The following is a 24,677-nucleotide window of genomic DNA, read 5'->3' as shown; positions in this document are numbered from 1 at the left end:
CGTCTCCCTGGACACAGGCCACACCCCCTAGACACAGACCACGCCCCCTGGACACAGACCACGCCCACTCAGGAGCAGAGAACAACACCTGTGTGTTCCTCCTCCTCTCTGTCTCTCTCTGAGGAGGAGGTTCACTCTGCTCCTCTTTATCTCCCAGCTCTGTGCGTGTGTGCGTATCGCTTCTACTCTTCTCAGTTTACACTGTGGGAGTCTGATAGAGTGTGGTTCAGTTACACCCAGTGTGTGTGTGTGTGTGTGTGTGAGGGGAAGTGCCGGGGCTGTCTGCTTGAGCGCAATGGTTCCGCACGCACGCACGCACGCACACACACACACACACACACACACACACACCCTTCTTCAAGACATGATGACAGTTAGATAGCGTTTGCAAATTAATTGAGAGCATCGCCTGTCTGTCTGTCTGTCTTCCTGCCTGTCTGTGTTTACACAGTATTGCCTACTGTATGTCTATCTGTCTGTCAGGATAATGCCTAATTTATGCTCCATTCATCGTGAGGAACAACAAATACAAGCTCACAACACATCACAAAACAGGACATATTGAGAGCTTATAGATCTGCTACAGTATGTGCCGGTGTGCAACAAAGTAGGAATGGGGCATAACAGTTGTCCTGTATGTTGTGTCTGTGTATTTCTCATGAGAATCAACCATCACTCTCATTCCTCTGCTGGGGGTTTAAAATGAAAGCCCAGTTCGCAGCAATGATACGCAACACAACTCGTCCCAACTTGCAAACAGTTCCAAGCTGCAACCGACTGAATTGATGTTGCAAGTGGTTGCCGTTGCAACTAGTTGCATTGCAACCACAGTCCACACCGATGATTCGGTGTGGTCTGGGCTTTAAGAGGCTGTGAAACTTCAAATTCTTTCTTGAGTAATCCACAGTGCGCGCGCGTGTGTTAGTAGTTTGTCACCTGGTGAATTCCTTTTGTGCGTTAAGCTGCTTTAAGGTCAGCTGATCTCAGTTAAACCACATCACGGCAAAAAATGTGGCAAAGCTAAAGAGCACGACTTTCAGTATGGATTGGCTCGGTTCAGTTTGGTTCAGTTTGGTTCTTTTCCAGCAATGTTCTGAAGCCAAACAAGTCCGTGGCGCCTTGTTGCGTGACAGAGTTTATTGAACCGATTCGTTTTTGTTTTTCACTGCAGTGGAAGTGGAATCAGACAACATAATATCACCTTCTAAAAACTACAGGGACATCAGTGATTTAGTGCTTCTCAACAATTTCAGGGTGTGACCCCACAAAATATTCATATTTGAACTGCTTGTGCTTGTCAAGCACTTGGAATTGGAGGAGTTGACTCGATTCCAAAAGATAGAAAATAGCATATCAACAAGCTCACAACACCTCGTGTTCGGCTATTCATTACTCTTTCTAATATTATTTGATTTTATAGTATAGTTTGTTGATTGCAGAGACAGTATGTCCCTCAGGAAACTAGTATCCCAGGTGAAACCAATATACTATCTAATAATAATCTGTACATTGAAACTATAGGGTACCTGATAAATAATTAACTTAGCCTCATTCTTAACATTGTGGTAAAGAAAATAAATAACACAAATATGGGAACGAGTGTCTCTTGCTGAGTCATTCTTACCTGTTCTACACCTTCACCTCACCTTCAACTGTGCTCTCTCTCTCTCTCTCTCTCTCTCTCTCTGTTGGTCTCATGCACCCCCCCTTCTCCTTCCTCTCTCTCTCATCTCAGGAACAGCGTTTTTCCCCCCAGCCCTTTTCATCTCTCGCTCCATCTCTCCCTCAGTGTGTGTGTGTTTGTGTGTGTGTGTGTGTGTGTGTGTGTGTGTGTGTGTGTGCGCGCGCACAAGCGCGTACGTGTGTGATGTATATGCCGTGTTCTACTCTTGCTGCCATTGCAAAAACGGTTCAGTTAGTTACAGAATGACACACTGAGATAAACACCCATTACCCAAGACAGGATATCCTGTAGAGAGAGAGAGAGAGAGAGAGAGAGAGAGAGAGAGAGATGGGTGGAAGATTCACTCTCTCTAGCATTCTCTTACAACCCTATTCTGAACCTCATTCTGAAGCGAACGTTCTGCGAAAACAGCAAATTTACAAACTGGTCAATCCGGTTACATGAGGGCTTTTCATTCCGAATAAAAACTTCAGAATAAAATAATCCGGAAGTAATGTTTTTTGCTACGAGTTTACATGGGAAATGGTCATTACGAATGAGTGTTTACATGGACGATACTTTTAACTCCCATCATTTCATTCCGCAGCAGCTTTGGGGCTGGGAAGGCTTCTGATTAGATAGGGGCGGGCGTATATGTTTATGTCTTTTTCACCCTTTGAGCAGTGCTGGGTCCCCTTCTCCGCTGGGAAGGTGATCATCTCGTTTTGTACTTTATTAAAAGTCCGATTGGGTGTGCAGGGCACGCAACACACTGATTATTGTATCAAGGTCGCTCGTTATTCTTGAGAGAGAGAGAGAGAGAGACTGTTGAGCACACACGCACGCACGCACGCACGCACGCACGCACGCACACACGCACATAATAATACTAGATTTATTGTAGCTCCTCATCAATGCAAACTGCAAAGCTGTTACGTTTAATCAACGTTTTGGTTGCAACTTGGAATAGGCAAGTTATATAAAAGGGAGTGTGTGTGTGTGTGTGTGTGTGTGTGTGTGTGTGTGTGTGTGTGTGTGATCACTGATCAGCGGGCTGAGGGCATTGCGTCCTCTCCCCTTCTGTCTTTCTGTGAGTCCCCCACTGTACTGTAGCCTACAGTAGCAATCCAGATACATAGGCTAGCCTATCAAACATGTTTGAAAATGATCAGTGATCATGATCAACTCGATTGGGACGGTTCAGATTGGATCTTTGAACACTCACAGATAAGAGGGATCATCGATCTCACTGCTGCTGCTCCACGTTTCTTTGTGTGGATTTCGGATCTGCAAAATGCAGGAAAAAATATGTGCAAACTCCTCGGAAGATAACATTCCCTTGGCGCGCCTTGGAAATGAGCGCCTTCATGGAAGCGCCTTGGAAATGAGCATGCTCAGAAAGACCAGAATGAACTTAAATCCGAATGAGTGTATACATGAGTCCAATTTTTTTCCAATCACATTCAACATCGGAATAATCCGGTCAGTTACATCGGAATGGTTTTTAAATCGCAATGGGCATTTTCATTCGGATTTAAGTTTTTGTAGGTGTTTACATGACAACTTTTAATAGGATTTAACTTTTATTCGGAATTAAAAGGGGTTCTATTTCGTCCCTGCTGACCGCCAGAGGCGGTGCTTAAGCACTGAATACGTCCCTTCGCGCATGCGCCGTCGAGTATTTTATACCAACAATGTCAATTTTGACCCCATGATGACCCGGAGTAGTCTATATCTTCCGTCGGTCTACAGGGGCTCAGTCCCTAATTTCTTCTCGCTCGCCGTGTGAGAACCAAGTTTGCACCGAGCTGCGATGTGTTGCTATGCAATGCAATATGTAGCCTATGGTGCCTGCCGAGTCGCTGGTAGTTCCGTGACCGCATCGGTCGGAGTAGCGGCTGTTCGCCCTCCAGGAACTGCGACTATGGATTTTGTTTTACTCCTCTATGAGTGGAGTTTATTTGGATTCGCGTGGACGCGGTAGCGTCCAATCTCTCTCGCCGGTAATGAAGGCGAACAAAACCTCCCTGGACAAAAGGTATGTTATCGTCTAAAGCGGTGCTATCCCCGCTAAACAGACGTTCAAATTATATGATATATTGCATCATGGCATAACCTCTTGTGAGTAAAGGCTGCGTTTGCGCCACCTCCCTGCTCCGCATACGAGGTTTGTTTGACGGTGAACGCTAACAGACGTTCAAATTATATGATGTATTGTATCATGGCATAACCTCTTGTGAGTAGAGTCTGCGTTCGCGCCGCCTCCCTGCTCCGCATACGAGGTTTGCTCGACTGTGAACGCTAGCGCTTATTATATGCGACTATAAGATTTGCCGAAGGATAAGAACACTGTCATATTACCTTCGTTTGATAAACACGCTACTTTGCAAGCTTTGGTTAGCCCCTGCTGTTGATGGCAAGCGCTGGTGCTCCATTCTCTCAGCAGTCAGCATATAACTTATGATATAAGTTAAGTTAGTTAAGGCTAACTGTCATTTTCTGTTTGGCAAGCCTTGCTGGCCAAAGCCATATACCGATAATATTGGCCAGGGTATTGATGTGGCTACCAGTAGTTTGTAGCTCAAGAGTATTAACAGCTATTGGTGTACATAGCTTGTCTGGTTATTAACCCAGCTGGCCCCCAGCAGTGGGCCTCGATACTGATGCTGCTACCAGTATGTCTGGAGCTCAAAGCTCTATTAACAGTTTTTTGCGTATACAGTGGGTACACTTTGTTCTTTCCCCACAGGTGCCCCTGGGTACCTTTTTTGGGGCCTATTAGCCCAGCTGGTCCCCATCACAGGGCATCTGGCGCTGCTGCCAGCGTAGCTCACAGCTGCTACCAGTAGCTTAAAGCTAAAGGTGTTTATGAACAGCTATTCGTGTAGGCTATAGCTTGTCTTGTTGTTAGTAGCCCAGCTGGTCCCCAGCATTGGGTCTCTAACTGGCGCTGCTACCCGTAGTTGTAGCCCAAGCGCTTATTATACTATTTGTTATAACAGCTATCTGTGTATAGCTTGCCTTACTGTTTATTGGCCCAGCTGGTACAGGGCAGGCAGCGTATGCGCTCCGCTCCTCCAGCATACGGCCTCTAGTTTGATGTTACTTGCTACTAATCGTTTGTTAGCTCAAGCAGTTATTAACAGCTATTGGTGTATAGCTTGTTCTGTTTATTAGCTGCAGCTGATACAGGCAGCGTACACGCTCCCTTCCTTCAGCAGGCGGCCCCTATCGGTGGAGCTATTGGTTGTAGCCTTTTCTCCAGTTTGTGTTGGTTTATTTAACCAAACTTTTGGCTGGTGTAGGCAGCGTTAGTGCTCCCTCCTCCCAGCATGAATGCGTAGTAGTGCCTTGACTAGCGCATTGGAAGTGTCTTTTGTTTCGCTCTGGACTAGCAAACATAAATAATAATGCACTTGGAGTTTGGATAAACGTCATAGTGCTGTGATAAACGTTCGCATAGGAAACACTACAGCTGCTACATAGCAGCGTCCAAGCCTCGACTGAAGGCTACTTTATTATCATAATTTATAAGTAAGCCTCAGCTGGGGGTACAGGTAGCGTGCAAGCGCTCCTCCCCCACCGCGACCATGCAGGTCGCACAGTCTAGCTAACAGCAGCGTTTGTGCGCTGTTCCTATGACGCACTTTACATCTGGTTAAATCTCAAAGTGCTACAATGAGCATTTGCATAAAACGTAAATGCATATTCACATGCTGCGGCAGGTATAGCAGCATTCAGTTGTTTGATTAAGTTATATGCCGATCTAAGTTAAAGCCTCTGCTGGTACAGGCAGCGTATGCGCCTCCTCCCCCCAGCATATGGCCAACACCTAGCAACCAGTAGCGTCCGCGCCCTGGGCTAGTTGGGACTGGTGTGCACCGGCCGGTCCAGAGGAACCGGTGCCACCACAACGGAGAGCTCCCACTTTGTACCTCGAAAGCCTCTGCTGGTACAGACGGCGTACGCACTCCCTCCAGCATATGGCCAACACCTAGCAACCAGTAGCGTCCGCGCCCTGGGCTAGTTGGGACTGGTGTGCACTATGCCGATCTAAATTAAAGCCTCTGCTGGTACAGGCAGCGTACACGCTCTCTTCCTTCAGCATATGGCCAACACCTAGCAACCAGTAGCGTCCGCGCCCTGGGCTAGTTGGGACTGGTGTGCACCGGCCGGTCCAGAGGAACCGGTGCCACCACAACGGAGAGCTCCCACTTTTGTACCTCGAAAGCCTCTGCTGGTACAGACGGCGTACGCACTCCCTCCAGCATATGGCCAACACCTAGCAACCAGTAGCGTCCGCGCCCTGGGCTAGTTGGGACTGGTGTGCACTATGCAGATCTAAATGAAAGCCTCTGCTGGTACAGGCAGCGTACACGCTCTCTTCCTTCAGCATATGGCCAACACCTAGCAACCAGTAGCGTCCGCGCCCTGGGCTAAGTGGGACTGGTGTGCACTGGCCCGTCCAGAGGACCCGGTGCCACCACAATGGAGAGCTCCCACTTTTGTACCCCGTGTGAAGCTCCCCTTCAGCCGTGAGCCGACCTTGGTCCTGCCCCGTGTGCCAGGAGGAAAAGGTCTGACCGCCGGCCACAGCAGATCCGAGAGGGCTCAGCTATCTGCGGAGCTGGCCCACATGAGGTCCATGCTCACCTCGGATAACACCTAGGCACCTCGGAGGGTTCGAGTGCCTCCCCCTCCGATGCCACAGCTGACTCGAGAACGATGTGCTCTCCCCGACAGCTTAAGCTATGCACTTCCATGACTATGAGGAAGATGCAGAAGACGGTGCCTCCCAGGCATCAGAGCCAGCCTCCCACTTCTCAGCTCAGGACCCACTGGCCGAGCTGGCTCCATGCGCACCTTCATGCGCATAGCCGTGGAACGCTAATTGTTAGTCATACCACAGTAGGCAGTCGGATCCTCCAAGCGCCTTCTTCAGACGCGGGTCGGCCCTCACCGTCACTGGAGGCATTTGGTGTCATGTCCTCAGAGAGAGGACGGCTGATGTCCATCCTAGCTCTAGCCCATCGCCAAGTCAGGCTTTCACAGTAAAGCCTGACCGAGGAGCCTAGGCCAACTCTCCGTAGTCTCCCTGAGGAGCCAGGAGCACTAGGTGGTTCAGCTGTGCAAGAATCGCTGGAGCGAACCATCCAGGTGGGGAAGACCAGGCTGCAGCATGCAGGCCTATGACACATCACGCCTCCCAACGAGCTCCAACAGAGATGAAATCACTGTCCTCTGAGCTCGCGTATCACCGCCGGCCCACACTAGGCCAGTGTGTTCCTCGGCGTCCCACGCAGGGACCTGCCTGTGACTTTCCGGGCTGTGCAGTGCCTTCTGACGCCAGCCCCCCATATCCGGCGGGGTCAAAATGGCCGTTATCAGCAACATGACGAGAGCCCTAGTATCAGACCAGGAGTGATGTGTCCTCCTGCCCAAGGGTGCAACAGAGGCCGTAGATCCTCAGTCACACCAAGGGAAGTCCGATCTACATACTTCCTCGTGACGCAAGACAGACTGTTGTCGACATGTCTTGAATTGATGGGACCCAACAGGGTTATGAAGTTCATGCTCTGCTCTACAGCACTTCCTGCCGTACCTGAGAGGCAAGCACATTCTCATACGTTCGGTCAACACCTCGACCGTGTATCATGTAAGTCATCGGGCGGGGCCACGTTGCTTGGCTGCCGTAGGTGTCTATGGACCCCCTGACTTGTGCAGCCCCCCCCCCCCACGCCTGATCAGCCTATGGGCAAGTTATCCAAGTGGAGAGCGGGACTACATGGTAGGCTCTCTCCCATCAAAAGCTTCCATGAGGGGAGCGGTACCCCATCCAATGGTGGTGAACACTAATCAGAGGCTACCTCGGCAGAGCGGAGGTGGACCTCCTCACCCTAGAGTCGCTGACTCACTAACCTCTCCGGTTCTCCCTAACGGAGACATCCAGCCCTCCGGGCCAGGACGCAATGGTCCGATGGTTTCATAGAACCTGAACGCCACAAATGGCTGTCAGCCCGCAGGCCTTCATGCCACATAGCCAGTATGAACGGAACGACCTGCATCGTTCCTGACACACACATGGCCCTAAGTAGGCCACCGCCCACAGGGCACTATCCTTTTAAATGCGCACTGGCCAGAGGCACTGTATATGCCTTGCCACTGCCTCTGATACGACCAGCGCTTCAGAGAGTTCTTTAGGAGGGTCACACCATACTTCTGGTTGCCCCCCTCCAGCCAAGAAGTACTTGGTTTCCTCTGCTGAACAGACCCAGTCGGAGGACGCCATGGCGTCTCCCCGACAGAGGTCTCCTCAACTGGGAGGCGGTCGGATATGGCATTCAAATGCTCGACGCCCCCAACTGTGCGTTTGGCCGCTGGCAGCCCTGAACCGCTGCCGAGCAGCTGTGTGGAACCAGCCAGGCATGCCACCCTGAATTCAAGGGTGCCATGACATCCATCAGACTACGGTACGATAACCGATGGACTCTATTTCCAACTGACGTGAGGGTCAGAGCAAAGACCTAGTGCCCTGCTCTGCCTACCTTTCTGGAGTTCCGCAGGCCCTCCTAGACGAGGGCCGATCTCCTACTCTAAAAGCATAAGTAGGCGAAATATCATGTCGATATGCTAGAATCAATATCGCACAGCCACAGGTGGGGAGCCACAGTCTGGTGTCCCTCTACCTGATGGGGGCTCTGAGGTTGCATCCTCTACGAGCCCTGAGAACTCCGGCACAGGCTCTTCCCTAGTGCGGCATGGTCTATGCAGGCCTCCCTTTGAGCCCTCGGCACGGGCGGAGTTTAGAGTGTCAAGGAAGACGGAATTCTTCCTGGCCATTACCTCAACGTAGCGTGTCAGTGAGCGGCACGCCCTGTTTGTCAGTGACTTGCGTCTGAAGCAAAGCTCAGACGGCCTGAGTGTCTCTGTGGCCGAACACAGTGTTCCTCCTGAGGGTGCTGTCACATACACACCTCAACCAGCCTATACGGCTAGCACAGTCTTGCCCTCCACCAGAAGAGTGGATTGACAAGCGGGAACTATTGCGCCCAACGTGGGCCCTGAGAGCCGCTTGTTAGACCTGCCACATGCATTCGGCGGTCAGAATGGCTGTTCCGTTGTGACGATGGCCCTTTCAAAGGCGGCGCTCTCTCCAGACAGCGCCCGCCCCACACTATTGTGGATGCCATTAACCACGCGTATGGGGCGAGTAATCGTACCCTACCATTTGGCGTGAGGTGCCACTCTAACGGGAGCGTCCCCACATCATGGGCTGCCCCGAGGGAAGTACCCCTGGAATATATCTGCCGCTGCCTCATGGGCATCACAGCGAGTTTTCTATGTTCCACTGGGTGAGTGTTGCCACTCCCCACCCGCTGGACGTGGTCCTCTTACGAGAGTCCTCCGATTCTACTCCTTATGGCTTGGGATCAGGATTCCTCGTGACCTTGTTGGTATTGGTCATTCAGTGCTTAAGCACCGCCTCTGGCGGTCAGCAGGGACGAAATAGAACGTAAGTTACGTATGTAACTATGGTTCTATGAGTCCCGAATGACCGCCAGAGCACTCTTGTCACTCAGAATCCTCGTGTGCTCGCGAGAAGATTCTGTAGGGACTGAGCCCCTGTAGACCGACGGAAGATATAGACTACTCCGGGTCATCATGGGGTCAAAATTGACATTGTTGGTATAAAATACTCGACGGCGCATGCGCGAAGGGACGTATTCAGTGCTTAAGCACCGCCTCTGGCGGTCATTCGGGACTCATAGAACCATAGTTACATACGTAACTTACGATTTAAGTACTCATGTAAACATGGTAACTGACTCATCATTTCAGTGAAGATGTTTAGTGTAGAGGGAAAACAGGAGGGGGCAGGGTACAGACCCCTGAGGGACTGGAAACACTGACGCGCACGCACACAAAGATGTCCCCCTCCTCAAATCTGACAATAAGAGTTTGGAATTGCGCTTTACAAGTACAAAATACAAATCTGATTTACACTTACAGACTGTTTGTTTTTTTACGGATAGAAATAATTGTCTCCACCAGGCCGAAGGCATGGGGAGAGAGTATGTTTTGCACTCTGTCCGTGTGTGTGTGAGTCTGTGTGTGTGTGTGTGTGTGTGTGTGTCCATCCGTCCGTCCGTCCGTGTGTCCGTCTGTTACCAGGTAATCTCCGGCACCGTTATCCCGGTCGGTGCCAAATTTTGCAAGTACACTCCCTGGATGCCAACGATGAACGATGAAAAAATAGCCTGTTATAGCGCCACCAGGAGGCCAACTTTTGAAAACACATTTTTTGTTATTACTCCTCCAGATTCTGTCCAAAAATCCCGCAAATCGTTACACACTATCTCTATAGTCATGTGTTCAAGAAAGATCTGTCCGATATTTCATATTCCATTATAATTGGCTAACAATTGGCTTTCAAAGTTTGCAGGATTGGTCCGTTTTGAACAAAAATCCTCAAATCATGAACGCAGCGTGCAATTTACGTGAAATCTTTCACAGACTTTCCTACTAGGCTGAGGAATATATCCCACCCTTTTCATATTGGCCTGTTATAGCGCCACCAACAGGTGGATTTTTGCAAAACACATTTTTGGAACAAAATGCCTCAAATCATCCAATTGCCATCCAAGGCGTAAGAAGAAATGACACCCGTTTCACATTGGCCTATTATAGCGCCACCAGGAGGCCACATCCTGACCTGCCCTGGTGGAGACCTGTGCCCCGACGGGCACTTTAGGAGTCTGTTATGATTCCATAAAAACAGTAACCTGTAACTAACTACCTGCTCTCCAACAGAATGTACCTCATAAATGTACCATTTAATTCCGCTGCATTAGTACCGTATATATTCTATATATCTTCAGTCGCTTATTCATTCATGAATGAGAGATTTATGCACATTTGTGCATTTTCCCAAAGTGCTTTATATTCACACACTGACGACGGCAGACAAAACCATGCAAACCACCAACCTGCTCGCCGGGAGCAGTTTAGTGCCTTGCTCAAAGACACTTCGGCACACGGCCAGAAGGCAGCAGCACACACTTTATGAGCGTGAGAGAGAGAGAGAGAGAGAGAGAGAGAGAGTGAGAGAGAGAGTGTATGTGTGTATGTGTGTGTGTGTCTGTGTATACCTTAATACTGCAGGCTTGTTCCATGAGGCGGCGAGCGTTCTCTGCCGCTCTGTAACGTTTAGGAAGCTGAACCCTGAAGAACTTCAACGCTCCTTCAAAGTCCGCCTGGAGGAGATCCTCCTTAGAGGTCTGAGAGGAGAGGAGAGGAACGTTTAAATTCACTTTTAATCCAAGTTACTCTACATTTGTGTCTCAGGTCACTCCTGTAAATAACATTTTCTTCCAAGGCACGCCTGAATTACATTGTTACTTTATAGCACCTTTTGTCATATTCCAGTAGGACAGACTGAAAATAACGTTTATACTTGGTGGAGTTGCGATTAAACCCCATCATTCCTATTCTGGGGGTAACATTCACCAAAAATAGCCAATCTACAAGCTCACAACGTGATGTAGATCTGCTATTTTTGGTGAAGAGACTTTGGGCTCTATTTCCGTCCATGCTAAACTACTTCGCCTTTTTTTTTTTTTTTTTTTACTATTTTGAAAAACATTTTTTAATAGTTAAAATAGCCAATCTACAAGCTCACGTGTCGATGTAGATCACCTATAGTTGTACTATTCAAAAATATTTTTCAAAATAGTAAAAAAAAGGCAAAGTATTTTAGGGATAAGGGGTTTAGCATGGACGAAAATAGAGTGTACTGTAGGCTGAAAAAGAACACACCAAGTACAGTTTTACTCAGGTCCGTTTTACTAGGTCTAGAGGGTCTATACGGTTTTAAACTGAAGTGACATGTATACATTCCAAAAATTATCAAAGTACTCTGAGGCACCACTGGACTTATGGTGTAGGCACCCACTATGAGAAACCCTTCTCTACAGATGTCATGTGTCTCTCCCTCTCAACTGTCTGTCTCTCCTACACTGTCTCCCTCTCAACGGTCTGTCTCTCCTACGCTGTCTCCCTCTCAACTGTCTGTCTGTCTGTCCTACGCTGTCTCCCTCTCAACTGTCTGTCTCTCCTACATGTTCATCCACTCAGCTGTCCAACTGTCTGTCTCTCCTACACCGTCTCATCACACCTTTACAAACAATCTAAAACAGTGGTTCTCAAACCTTTTTGTCTCAGTCTAAATGTATCTAACTTTTTCATCCATGGCATCCCTGAATTGCATTGTTACTTTATAGAACCTTACATTTATGTTATATTACGGTATGTAAATAGGTAAATCTTTCCCCCTAAGATACCGTATGTGTCAGTGTCAATAGGAAAATGTAGTTTCCATTACGACCAATTGAAAATAACTTCATACTTGACATTTACCCACTTGAACAAATTCACCAAAAATAGCAGATCTACAAGCTCAAAACGTTTCACAACGTGCCACAACATGTCACAAACTCACAACGTGATGCGTTGTGAGCTCGGCTATTTTTAGCAAGGAGGTTTGGACTAAGTATAGAGGGTTTAAGGGATTAATAAAGTATCTATCTATCTAGAATTATGGAAGGAGGAAGGAAGAGGAGGAAACTCTAATTAGTCAGTTAACAGTTGGAGCAGCTATCAGGCTGTGGTCACTGGAAGTGGTGTAACAGTCTCCTGTGCTTGCAGGTCGTGGTCAGTGGAAGTGGTGTAACAGTCTCCTGTGCTTGCAGGTCGTGGTAACAGGATTAATGTAACTTTTGACAGGAGCACCTCAGAAGGAAGTTGCTTTCAGTTTTAATACCATGTGGGTATTTTTTCGGTTTGGTGACGTCATGCGTGTCACACTGCTACAAAGATACAGTCTACCATTCTTTTTCAATGGAATGCAGCGACATGCAGATACAAAGATACATCTGATGTTTGTAGCTGATACAAAAGCTACAACAGCTACAAAGCTCCAGATATGCTGGGTAGACTATCTTTGTATCTTTTGTATCTGCCAGTGTGAACGCAGAAATCCCCAAAATGTATTATTTCAAAAGAATTTCATGAATAAATAAAAAATGAAAGAAGTAGTGAAAATAGCCGATCTACAAGCTTACTAAAATGTTAGGGAGGGACTAGTGGAGAAGATAATATTTCTCGTCATGATGTGTTTTCAGTTGTTTATGGTAGATGGCGCTCTTCGCTAACCTATGAGTCACCGTTTGACTGTTATCAGAACCCAGGAAATCACGTGATTGCTAAATAACAGCTCCCATCCACGTAAGAGGATTTTATCACATGCGTTTTGATGCGTTCCTCTTTCTGGTCCGCCATTATAAGGATTTTTATTTTTGGAGCATTTTTAACACGCATTATCAACGATCGCGGGGGATCGATTGTAGTGGACATAAATATTCTGTGACTACTTATAATTAAAAGGCAAGGACAAATCGCTGGCACTGGGTTAATTAAATTTACTCTGGCAGTGAATGAGTTAAAATGTGAAAGCTAAAGCAGCCGTTTTATCGGACATTGGACATTTCTTTTCAAGCCGTCTACATTTGAAATTAGTAAAGCCAACAAGACACCGTGACAGGTGTGATGACACAAACAAGGGACTAAATTAATTTCGCTCCTATGCCACCAAAATGTGGAACGCCCTACCAACAGTCATTAAGACATGCGAATCCCTTGACTCCTTCAAAACCGTGTGTGTGTGTGTGTGTGTGTGTGTGTGTGTGTGTGTGTGTGTGTGTGTGCATGTTTTCATATTTCACAATAGAGATTGTGAAATGTATCATTCTGAATAATAAGTACTTTTACATTGGTGAAGTATAGCATATTTTGATACCAATGCTTTTGTATGTGTGTACAACTGTACATGCCAATCACATGACTTCAGAATAATCAAACTGCAAAAGCATTGAGTCATTGACATCCGTGTTCTATCGTAAACTAATGCTTTGGTTCTCTAACATTTTTAATTCCAAGGACCACAATAACTCTGCGAGAGTACAAATTTGGTTCCACTCTCAGAGTTACAGATCTGTAAGGGTCCATTTGGTTCCATGTGTACACTCTCAGAGTTACAGATCTGTAAGGGTCCATTTGGTTCCATGTGTACACTCTCAGTTACAGATCTGTAAGGGTCCATTTGGTTCCATGTGTACACTCTCAGAGTTACAGATCTGTAAGGGTCCATTTGGTTCCATGTGTACACTCTCAGAGTTACAGATCTATAAGGGTCCATTTGGTTCCATGTGTACACTCTCAGAGTTACAGATCTGTAAGGGTCCATTTGGTTCCATGTGTCCACTCTCAGAGTTACAGATCTGTAAGGGTCCATTTGGTTCCATGTGTACACTCTCAGAGTTACAGATCTGTAAGGGTCCATTTGGTTCCATGTGTACACTCTCAGAGTTACAGATCTATAAGGGTCCATTTGGTTCCATGTGTACACTCTCAGAGTTACAGATCTGTAAGGGTCCATTTGGTTCCATGTGTACACTCTCAGAGTTACAGATCTGTAAGGGTCCATTTGGTTCCATGTGTACACTCTCAGAGTTACAGATCTGTAAGGGTCCATTTGGTTCCATGTGTACACTCTCAGAGTTACAGATCTGTAAGGGTCCATTTGGTTCCATGTGTACACTCTCAGAGTTACAGATCTGTAAGGGTCCATTTGGTTCCATGTGTACACTCTCAGAGTTACAGATCTGTAAGGGTCCATTTGGTTCCATGTGTACACTCTCAGAGTTACAGATCTATAAGGGTCCATTTGGTTCCATGTGTACACTCTCAGAGTTACAGATCTGTAAGGGTCCATTTGGTTCCATGTGTACACTCTCAGAGTTACAGATCTATAAGGGTCCATTTGGTTCCATGTGTACACTCTCCGAGTTACAGATCTGTAACAGTACGTTTTAACAGCATCGGCCGACACATCGCCCAATCTCCCGTCATTGCCCGAAAATAATTAATAAAAAATATTTTGTATCTTTTCGGGCGACGTTGCCCCGCCCACTGACCATCGCCCGTTCGCCTGCTATCGCCGGTAGTCGCCGAGTCCCATAGACAAATAATGCATTCCGGAAAATTGGTCTGGCTGTCGCCCGCTGTTAGAACGTACTGTAAGGGTCCATTTGGAACCCCCTCAGCGGGAGCCTGAGGGTCCCGGGAGCTCACATTGAGAACCACTGTACACTTATTGCACTGCTTTGTTCTGCAAAATGCCCTGTGATCATCATCCACAATGTGAATCCTTTAGTGCCACCCTGTGGCCTACTGGTGCACTTGACTGAAACCACAGCGTCAGACTGAAACGGATCAATACAATGTAACAAAGTGGCCAACCACTATATATACCACAGCAATGTCACATTCACAACACTAGATATAGTACATACAGTACATGCTAAAATACTACCTATCCAGGCAACACTATAGTGTTGTTAAGCCAGTGTAGGAGTGTACATGCACTATTGCACTGTGAGAGTTCAGGTTTGTCTCTAGTTTGCATCAGTTAAATCAGTGGTTCCCAAACCTTTTAGCCTGTGACCCAAAAGATAAATTTGATGTTTCCCCAGGACCAAGTGAAAATAGCAGATCTACAAGCTCTAAACGCGTCGCTTCACACCACCTTGTGAGCTTGTAGATCGGCTATTTTCACTACTTCTGAAATATTATATATATAATATTTATATATATATTGGAAACAAACTAAAACTAAACTAAAGAAAAATCCCAAACTATTATAACCTTGATCCCCCCCCCCCCTCTCTCCCTCTCCATCCACCCTGCATGGTCTCACCGCCAGCAGCCTGGGGACAAAGAGGCGGTGTCCCATGCCCAGCAGCTCCATCACCCTAGAGTCAGGCGTGGGTGGGACTCCTTCACCTTCGTGGGCCGCCTGCCTCTCCGTCTCCACTTGGCCTCCTCCGTCCTCACCCTCCTCCTCCCCCATGGCCAGGGCGGGCACGGGGGTCTTGAGTGGGCACGGGCAGGGCGGAGGGGAGGGCGGAGGGGTCAGGGTGGCGCGGTGGGACTCCAGCGTGATGTCCGATCCGAGACCACGAGCTTCCTTTGGCGAGTTCATATGTCCGGACGTCACCTTGACATCGGTCCACTCTCACAACACACCTGAAGAGTCCAGCCAATGACACCAACAACACAACACTGAGTTTGAGCTGATCCCAGAACAGTCGGATCTCCCCAGACACAATGATCTCAGCTGAGCGCAGGTCGTGAGGTCAATAAATCAATTAATTAAATTAGACCTATTCAGTCCCACGGGGAAATTCAGTTATCAGCTTAATCCCAGCCGAGTGCTTCTCAAGTGAGCGCAGGGGAGAGGGGAGTGGTTAGGGATTAAGTGTCTTGCTCAGAGACACCCGGGAATTGAACCTGGGACCTTCCGCTTCTCAGGCAGGCGGGCGCTCTACCCATGCAGCTAGGCCGCCCCAAACTAATAAGGTATAGGTCCCTTAGAGGTGATGGATGGAGAAGAGGGGGGGGGGGGCATGGATGGAGGGCCGCTGTCAGAGGGTGGATGGAGGCCGTCTTAACGAAGCGACAGTCCCAACAACACGGCACAATGCTCCGCCTTCCCTCATAACCGCCTCCTCTTCGCTATCTCCCCATGCTGGCGCCACGGACTCCCTCCTCATCCTCACCCCTCCTCCTCGTCGGTGGCCAAGCGGTTGAGGCGCGTACCATATATAGGCTGTGATGATGCAGCCTGACAGCGAGTCCCGGGTGTTCGATATCCCAAAGCCCGGCGGGACCTTTCCTGTGTGTCACCCGTCTCTATCTCCACGCCTTTCCTGTCAATTATCCACTGTACTGTCAAATAAACAGCCCTGCCACACAGGGGACAAACAGACCAATGGTATTCCAGCGTTTCTTCATCTCCCTCAGCAGTCACATCAAAGCAGGCAGCAGCAAAACAAAGACGGGAGCTTCGCTCTGAAACGTTCTCTGAACCGCGGGTTGGATTCTCAGGGGATGGGTCAGGGCCCAGAAGAGAATTAAACAAAATCAAAGAAGCAGATAGTGTAAATTAAGCTTCCCACTGGTTCTGGAACGACGTCCAATCAGATCCTTGCTGCTAGGTGCTTCTTCTTCACAGGGTGAATATATAGCTTGTTACCATAGTTATGCAACAACCCTATATGGCAGAGAATGATGTGTGTGTGTGTGTGTGTGTGTGTGTGTGTGTGTGTGTGTGTGTGTGTGTGTGTGTGTGTGTGTGTGTGTGTGTGTGTGTGTGTGTGTGTGTGTGTGTGTAAAGCCAAGTGCACACTGCACGCTATGCTGGGTGAGTCAGAAGTTAAAGAAGATAAACAGAGATAGACAGAGCGTGTGCATGTGTATGTGTTTCAAAATATTCTCTTCTCTGGTACTTCAAGATAAAGGCTGCCAGTGGTCAGAAAAACCATGTCCACTCCCATCTTAACTTTGCTTGCGCACTCGCACGTGTGTGTGTGTGTGTGTGTATGTGCATCAGTTCCACTTCCAGTGTCCAGTGCTAGAACAGCGGTAGAGTCAGTGTTTCCACACAGTAGTTCCAGTGAGCCCGGTTCAACTCCATCATTGGTTCCCAGCGCGCCATCTACTCCCACAAACCACTGCTTCCTTCTGTGTGTGTGTGTGCTAGACAGTCCAAGCCAAGCGGAAAACCCCAAACAATGTGCTCTCTCTCTCTCTCTCCTCCCAAGTGGAGGGAGTGTGATGCTAGCTGCTAGTGGCTAGCAGGGGCGGGTCCGTCTCTGCGTGCTGGGCGACCGAGCGCTCTCTCTCTCTCACCAACCACACGCACGCAGAGAAAAGGAGCAAGACACGGAAAACACGTGGCGGGGATAGAGAGAAGAAGGAGAGGAGAAGAGGATGATGATGAGGAGAGATAGGTGATGATGTTGGAGGAATAAACACACAGCTCCCTCCCCACCCACACACACACACTAACGCTAGCAGATGCTTCTGCATGGAGACTGGGCAGGAGAGAGAGAGAGGGGGGGGGGGGGGGGTTGGAGGGATGGAGTGAGGGGGATGGGGGAGACAGGTGATGGGGGTTAGAGAGAGAGAGAGAGAGAGAGAGAGAGAGAGAGAGAGAGAGAGAGAGAGGGTAGAGAGAAAGAGGTGAGCGGGGGTAGAGAGAGAGAGAGAGAGAGAGAGAGAGAGAGAGAGAGAGAAAGAGGTGAGTGGGGGTAGAGAGCGGGAGAGATGGAGAGGGGAGGGGAGGATAGAGGAAGCCTCCTAGGAAAATGATGTCATGATTAGCCAATGAGAAACAAGCAGTAGAACCCCCCCACCCCTCCTCTCAGCTCGCATCCTTTAATCTGTTTCTCTGTTCCTACAGCAAAACGCGCACACACACACACACACGCACAAGCTATAAAAAACATGAACCCTAGCATCTCTATCCTGGGTGTGAACGAAAATAGCCAAACCTACAAGCTCAGGAATCAGCTATTTTCAACAAAGCTTTTAAGTGTAGAAAGAAAAACAGGAGGAGGCCTAGCATAGAGCCCTGGGGGACTCCAGTTATATAACGATACACTCAACTCACGATACGATAGTATCACAATATGAGGTTCACGATACGATTTTTCACAATATTTTAAACACATTATTTTCCAGACAAATGACCAAAATATATTTTTTTTATGATTTATCTTATTACTTAATTTCTGTGCAACAACTGTAAACATGCTTTCTTGTATAGAACTTAGCTTGAGTTAACATGTAAAAAAGAAAAGCTTTCTTTGATGGCATCTTAGCATAGGCGGCTAGGCAAGGCTTAAGGTCATTACACACTGGCGAATTAGCGACGCGAATTAAAAATTCGACACCGGAGCGAACACCGGAGCGGAAAAAAAAAGAGCGAAAACGGTCGCATTTTCGCACATTCGCCACTGATGTGGAAGCTTGCATTGACTTCAATTGGTTTTAAAAAAAGGCGAATTATTCGCACGAATAAATCGCGTCGCTAATTCGCCAGTGTGTAATGACCTTTAGCCTTCCCAAAAATTATGCTGGGTATTTTTCAAATATATGTGCGTAGAATTATATAGGCTATTGTGTGTATGTGTGTTGTCGCTGCCCCCTGGTGATCGCTGATCGGGTAGGCTAATACATTATTACAGCAACTGGCCTAATCAGCATATGATTGGCTACTTGGTATGTCTGTAAACCTCATCCTTCCAGTCGCTTTGTAGCAAACAGCGCACACATTGTTTTGTTTTGGAAAACAGCAAAAAGCTAAATGGATATAGCCTACACCCTAGGTCTTTTTCAAGGCAAAGATAAAGTAGGCTAATTCAGAAGTGAGTCGGCTGTCAGCAGCATTTTTTCCTCGTTTTTTCCCTCTGTTTTTTCCCCTCGTTTTTTCCCTTGCTTTTTTTTAAATCCATGCGCCACATTTTAGGATAGATGTAGAATATGTAGACCTATTTGACAGTGCAGAAACTAATAATTGCCTTCCTTGATGTATTAATGAGCATCAACGACCATCACCTGGGTACAGACACACAGCTCCCCTCTACAGTGCTCTACTACTGAAAGTGACTTCATGGACTGTCTTTAATATCACACACACCATAATTCACTACCTCCCCTAAAAGAAAGAAAGAAAAGAAAAACGATTTTTATTATTTATTAAATCGATATATATATCGTCGGGATTAAAATCGACATACGATATATCGTTACATGCCTATAAATAATATAGGGTTTTTAACCACTTAAACCCCAGCATCCTTATTGTGGGGAGAGCTTTCAATGAAAATAGCAGATCGACAAGCTCACAACATATGCTCATATGTTTGACCCCGTGCATTCATGTATATGTGGTGGTCCCATTTGAACGGATAATGCTGTTTTAATAATAATATTTTATTTAGAGCTGTTACCTATTCAGCTAGTACAGGATGTCTAATGTTTGTTCACATTGCATGGACATGCATGGACTGTCCACAAGGGGGGGACCACACAGTGTAATTTAAGTCTCTCAACTCAGAAACCTCTATACTGTTGGTTTTATCTCCTACCAGGACCTCTAGTACTGATGGTTTTATCTCCTACCAGGACCTCTAGTACTGATGGTTTTATCTCCTACCAGGACCTCTAGTACTAAATTTTGTCCGGGACCAGATCTAGTGAAAATAGCAGATGTGAGCTTGTACATGAGCTATTTTCATCACTTCTTCAAATTTATATGGAGAAAAACAAATTATATGGAGAAAAAAAAAGAATTTGTTTTTAATTCATTCAATTTAAAAAATAATTGTGAGTGCTAGGGGGGACTGAGTTTGCCCTGACTGAGGGGGGGGGGGGGGGGGGGGGGGGGGAGGGGGGTGCAGGGTGTCATAGTACTTTATGTACACATTTGCTGCTATTTTTAACCTTGTGTTTTGAATACTGTATGTATTCACATTTACTATCAGTTGTATTATCAGTTGTATCAGTTGTACTATCATGTTGATGTTGCTATGCTTGCTTTCCTTGCTCTTCTCTCTGAATCTTTTCTTCTTCTCTTTCCTGAAAACTGCAAATGATGGAGCTTGTATACTGTAAACTATTTCACCCACTTCTTTACAAGCTGTTCAGCTGTTCAGCTGATTGCGATTTCTTAGAGACGGGAGGAGGGGAGGGACCCGCGTGTCCTGCGTTTAGCTGAACCCAGTGAGCACTGCAGCCGCAATACTGTCTTGTGAGCAACAGAGGGCAGTGTCAGCTAATCATACGACTGTGTTCGCTTTGTCTTATCCATCATATTTCTGTCAGTTTTTGCTCAGTTTACAACAGATAGGGAGAGAGACAGGAACCAGAGGACAAACAGAGGGACACCGGTCCCCAGGTGGGACCGGTGTCCCTCTGTTTGTCACATTTATTGTCACATCAAAGGTTTACAGGTGTGGAATAGTGGGTAATAACAACAACAACAACAACAATAATAATAAATAATAATAATAATTTCAATCTATGTAATCTCGTAATATCGAGTCAAATAAGAACTGTGTTCCAAAAATAAACAAATGAGCATGGCGGTTTGCTCATAATATGGTTATGAAGCATCAACTGATGGCAAGAAAACGCTATGTTACTGCCGCAGAATTAGTACCATTTTCACCAGAAACAGACTGTTTCTATGAGTGACTGACTATTGTACACGATACAGAGCCACTTCACTGACAATACTGCCAGGACAATTTGTTTATTTTTGGACTTACAGTATATGAGACGATTGTAAGATGACCCAATGATGTTATTCTCAATAGAAAAATCACTTCCGTGACACAGTGGATGAAGGAGTGACTTTTCAGAGACAGTTCTGAGTTGAGGGACTACTGTACAAGTAGACTAGTGGTCTGTCATGGCTACAGAGGATCCTTTTAAACAAACAAACAGATACACAGAGTCGACCTCTGAGCGCAGACAGGAGACCAAACATGGCTGACGTGTCAGGACGTGGTTCAATGTTCTCGTGTTTACTAAACATCTCTGACCAGGAAAACCCACATGTGTCTTCTAGATCAGTGGTTCTCTGGCCACTGATTGTATTTCAGGCGAGCACATACCTTTTTTGGGCTAGTTCTCAGGGGAGCACCTGGAGATGTTACTTGGTGCGCACTGCAGGCGGATATCTGTACTCTAGCCAGCATGAGACAGATACAATGAACTACTCACCTAATGACATCTCTACTATACTCTCTACTCTGGCCAGCATGAGACAGATAAAATGAACTACTCACCTAATGCCATCTCTACTATACTCTCTACTCTGGCCAGAATGAGACAGATACAATGAACTACTCACCTAATGCCATCTCTACTATACTCTCTACTCTGGCCAGAATGAGACAGATAAAATGAACTACTCACCTAATGCCATCTCTACTATACTCTCTACTCTGGCCAGAATGAGACAGATACAATGAACTACTCACCTAATGCCATCTCTACTATACTCTCTACTCTGGCCAGAATGAGACAGATAAAATGAACTACTCACCTAATGCCATCTCTACTATACTCTCTACTCTGGCCAGAATGAGACAGATAAAATGAACTACTCACCTAATGCCATCTCTACTATACTCTCTACTCTGGCCAGCATGAGACAGATACAATGAACTACTCACCTAATGACATCTCTACTATACTCTCTACTCTGGCCAGAATGAGACAGATACAATGAACTACTCACCTAATGCCATCTCTACTATACTCTCTACTCTGGCCAGAATGAGACAGATACAATGAACTACTCACCTAATGCCATCTCTACTATACTCTCTACTCTGGCCAGAATGAGACAGATACAATGAACTACTCACCTAATGACATCTCTACTATACTGAGCTACTCTAGCCAGCATGAGACAGATAAAATGAACTACTCACCTAATGACATCTCTACTATACTGAGCTACTCTAGCCAGCATGAGACAGATAAAATGAACTACTCACCTAATGACATCTCTACTATACTCTCTACTCTGGCCAGAATGAGACAGATCAAATGAACTACTCACCTAATGACATCTCTACTATACTCTCTACTCTGGCCAGCATGAGACAGATAAAATGAACTACTCACCTAATGCCATCTCTACTATACTCTCTACTCTGGCCAGAATGAGACAGATAAAATGAACTACTCACCTAATGCCATCTCTACTATACTCTCTACTATAGCCAGCATGAGACAGATAAAATGAACTACTCACCTAATGACATCTCTACTATACTCTCTACTCTGGCCAGCATGAGACAGATAAAATGAACTACTCACCTAATGACATCTCTACTATACTGAGCTACTCTAGCCAGCCTGAGACAGATAAAATGAACTACTCACCTAATGACATCTCTACTATACTCTCTACTCTAGCCAGCATGAGACAGATAAAATGAACTACTCACCTAATGACATCTCTACTATACTCTCTACTCTAGCCAGCATGAGACAGATAAAATGAACTACTCACCTAATGACATCTCTACTATACTCTCTACTCTAGCCAGCATGAGACAGATAAAATGAACTACTCACCTAATGCCATCTCTACTATACTCTCTACTCTGGCCAGCATGAGACAGATACAATGAACTACTCACCTAATGCCATCTCTACTATACTCTCTACTCTAGCCAGCATGAGACAGATAAAATGAACTACTCACCTAATGACATCTCTACTATACTCTCTACTCTGGCCAGCATGAGACAGATAAAATGAACTACTCACCTAATGACATCTCTACTATACTGAGCTACTCTAGCCAGCATGAGACAGATACAATGAACTACTCACCTAATGACATCTCTACTATACTCTCTACTCTAGCCAGCATGAGACAGATAAAATGAACTACTCACCTAATGACATCTCTACTATACTCTCTACTCTGGCCAGCATGAGACAGATAAAATGAACTACTCACCTAATTACATCTCTACTATACTCTCTACTCTAGCCAGCATGAGACAGATAAAATGAACTACTCACCTAATGACATCTCTACTATACTCTCTACTCTGGCCAGCATGAGACAGATACAATGAACTACTCACCTAATGACATCTCTACTATACTGAGCTACTCTAGCCAGCATGAGACAGATAAAATGAACTACTCACCTAATGACATCTCTACTATACTGAGCTACTCTAGCCAGCATGAGACAGATAAAATGAACTACTCACCTAATGACATCTCTACTATACTCTCTACTCTAGCCCATTTAGGCCTGACCTCAAAATTTAAAAAAAATCTTCTAAATCCTCCAGTTTTCTGAAATAAATATTTTCACGATTTAAAAAAAATAGCAGACCTACAAGCTCGTAGCGCGCCACTCGGTGGCGCGCTATGAGCTTGTAGATCTGCTATTTTTCAATAGCTAAATTATAACATAATGTTTAAAACACCAAAAGGGGTTTCCGCCCAAAACGGGCTAGCCAGCTACTCAAAGTATATTTGCTTATTGCCTTCTTGAATGATGCTGTTAACAATACAACAATGTATTGTGTCCGGATAGCTCTAGCTCAGTAGGTAGGGCTCTCGCCTTCGGAACACAAAGTCATGGGTTCAAATTTGAGTACAAACAACTCAGCGTATGAGTCTTCAAGAAAGCTGACCCCCCACCACCCCCACCCCCACCCCCACCCCCACACACACACACACACACACACACACACACACACACACACACACACACACACAAAACTGACCCTGTCACAATTACATGGTCTTTTTTTTCACAAGTTCAGTCTTCCATGTTTCTATGGCTTATTGTGTATATTATTCTTATTGCCTTCCTGCTTGGTCCTGCCTTATCGCTGCTTGCAGCGATTTTTTTCTAGTTATTATTACTATATAAAACATTCTTAAAAGTCCTTAAATTGTCACTTTGGAAATGTGCAGATACCCTGCATACACCTAGGCTATAATGTATGTTCAATGATTTGGGGCCCCCACCCACAGGTTGAGAACCAGTGTTCTGACTGATAGACATGTAAAGTACTGACCTTGAGGAGAGCCAGCGCCACGTTGAAGATGATGTTCAGACCCTGGATAGTGGAGAAAAGAACATAAACAGGCAGTTAACACTGGTTCTAAACTGATTTTACCAAAAGGGTTTACTGGGACCACTGCCGGTCCAAACTGCTTTTACTAGGACCACCGCCGGTCCAAACTGCTTTTACTAGGACCACTATGTTCCTGTCAGAATATCTCACGACCGCTTTTACAGTAGGTCTTGAGCCACTAGTTGAGAAACAAGCGCACGCACGCACGCACGCACGCACACGTGCACACACACACACACACACACACACACACACACACACACACACACACACACACACACACACACACACACACACACACACACACACACACACACACACACACACACACACACACACACACACACACATGCGCGCACACGCACACACAGCGCAGAGAGGTGCTAGGGAAGACCCGTCTCCTCAGTTGCTCCCGACAACAC

At 46.4% G+C, this 24,677-nt stretch overlaps 1 protein-coding gene across 2 annotated transcripts in view; it reads right to left on the bottom strand.

Moving 5' to 3' along the window:
• The window catches only part of rabgap1l (RAB GTPase activating protein 1-like), a gene marked incomplete at its 5' end in the record, with an annotated part of 120,970 nt that overhangs the window by 26,960 nt on the left and 69,333 nt on the right, over positions 1–24,677 (bottom strand). For both annotated transcript variants that reach the window (XM_079506696.1, XM_079506697.1), the window contains 2 exons: positions 10,813–10,941; positions 24,196–24,237. In XM_079506696.1, coding sequence (XP_079362822.1) covers positions 10,813–10,941; positions 24,196–24,237 — 171 coding nt within the window. The remainder of the gene's footprint in view (positions 1–10,812; positions 10,942–24,195; positions 24,238–24,677) is intronic.

Source organism: Electrona antarctica (genome assembly GCF_951216825.1).
Source record: "Electrona antarctica genome assembly, chromosome: 7".
Classification (NCBI taxonomy): domain Eukaryota; kingdom Metazoa; phylum Chordata; class Actinopteri; order Myctophiformes; family Myctophidae; genus Electrona; species Electrona antarctica.
Note: the sequence above shows the minus strand (reverse complement) of the source record. Positions and strands in the feature narration are given on the sequence as shown.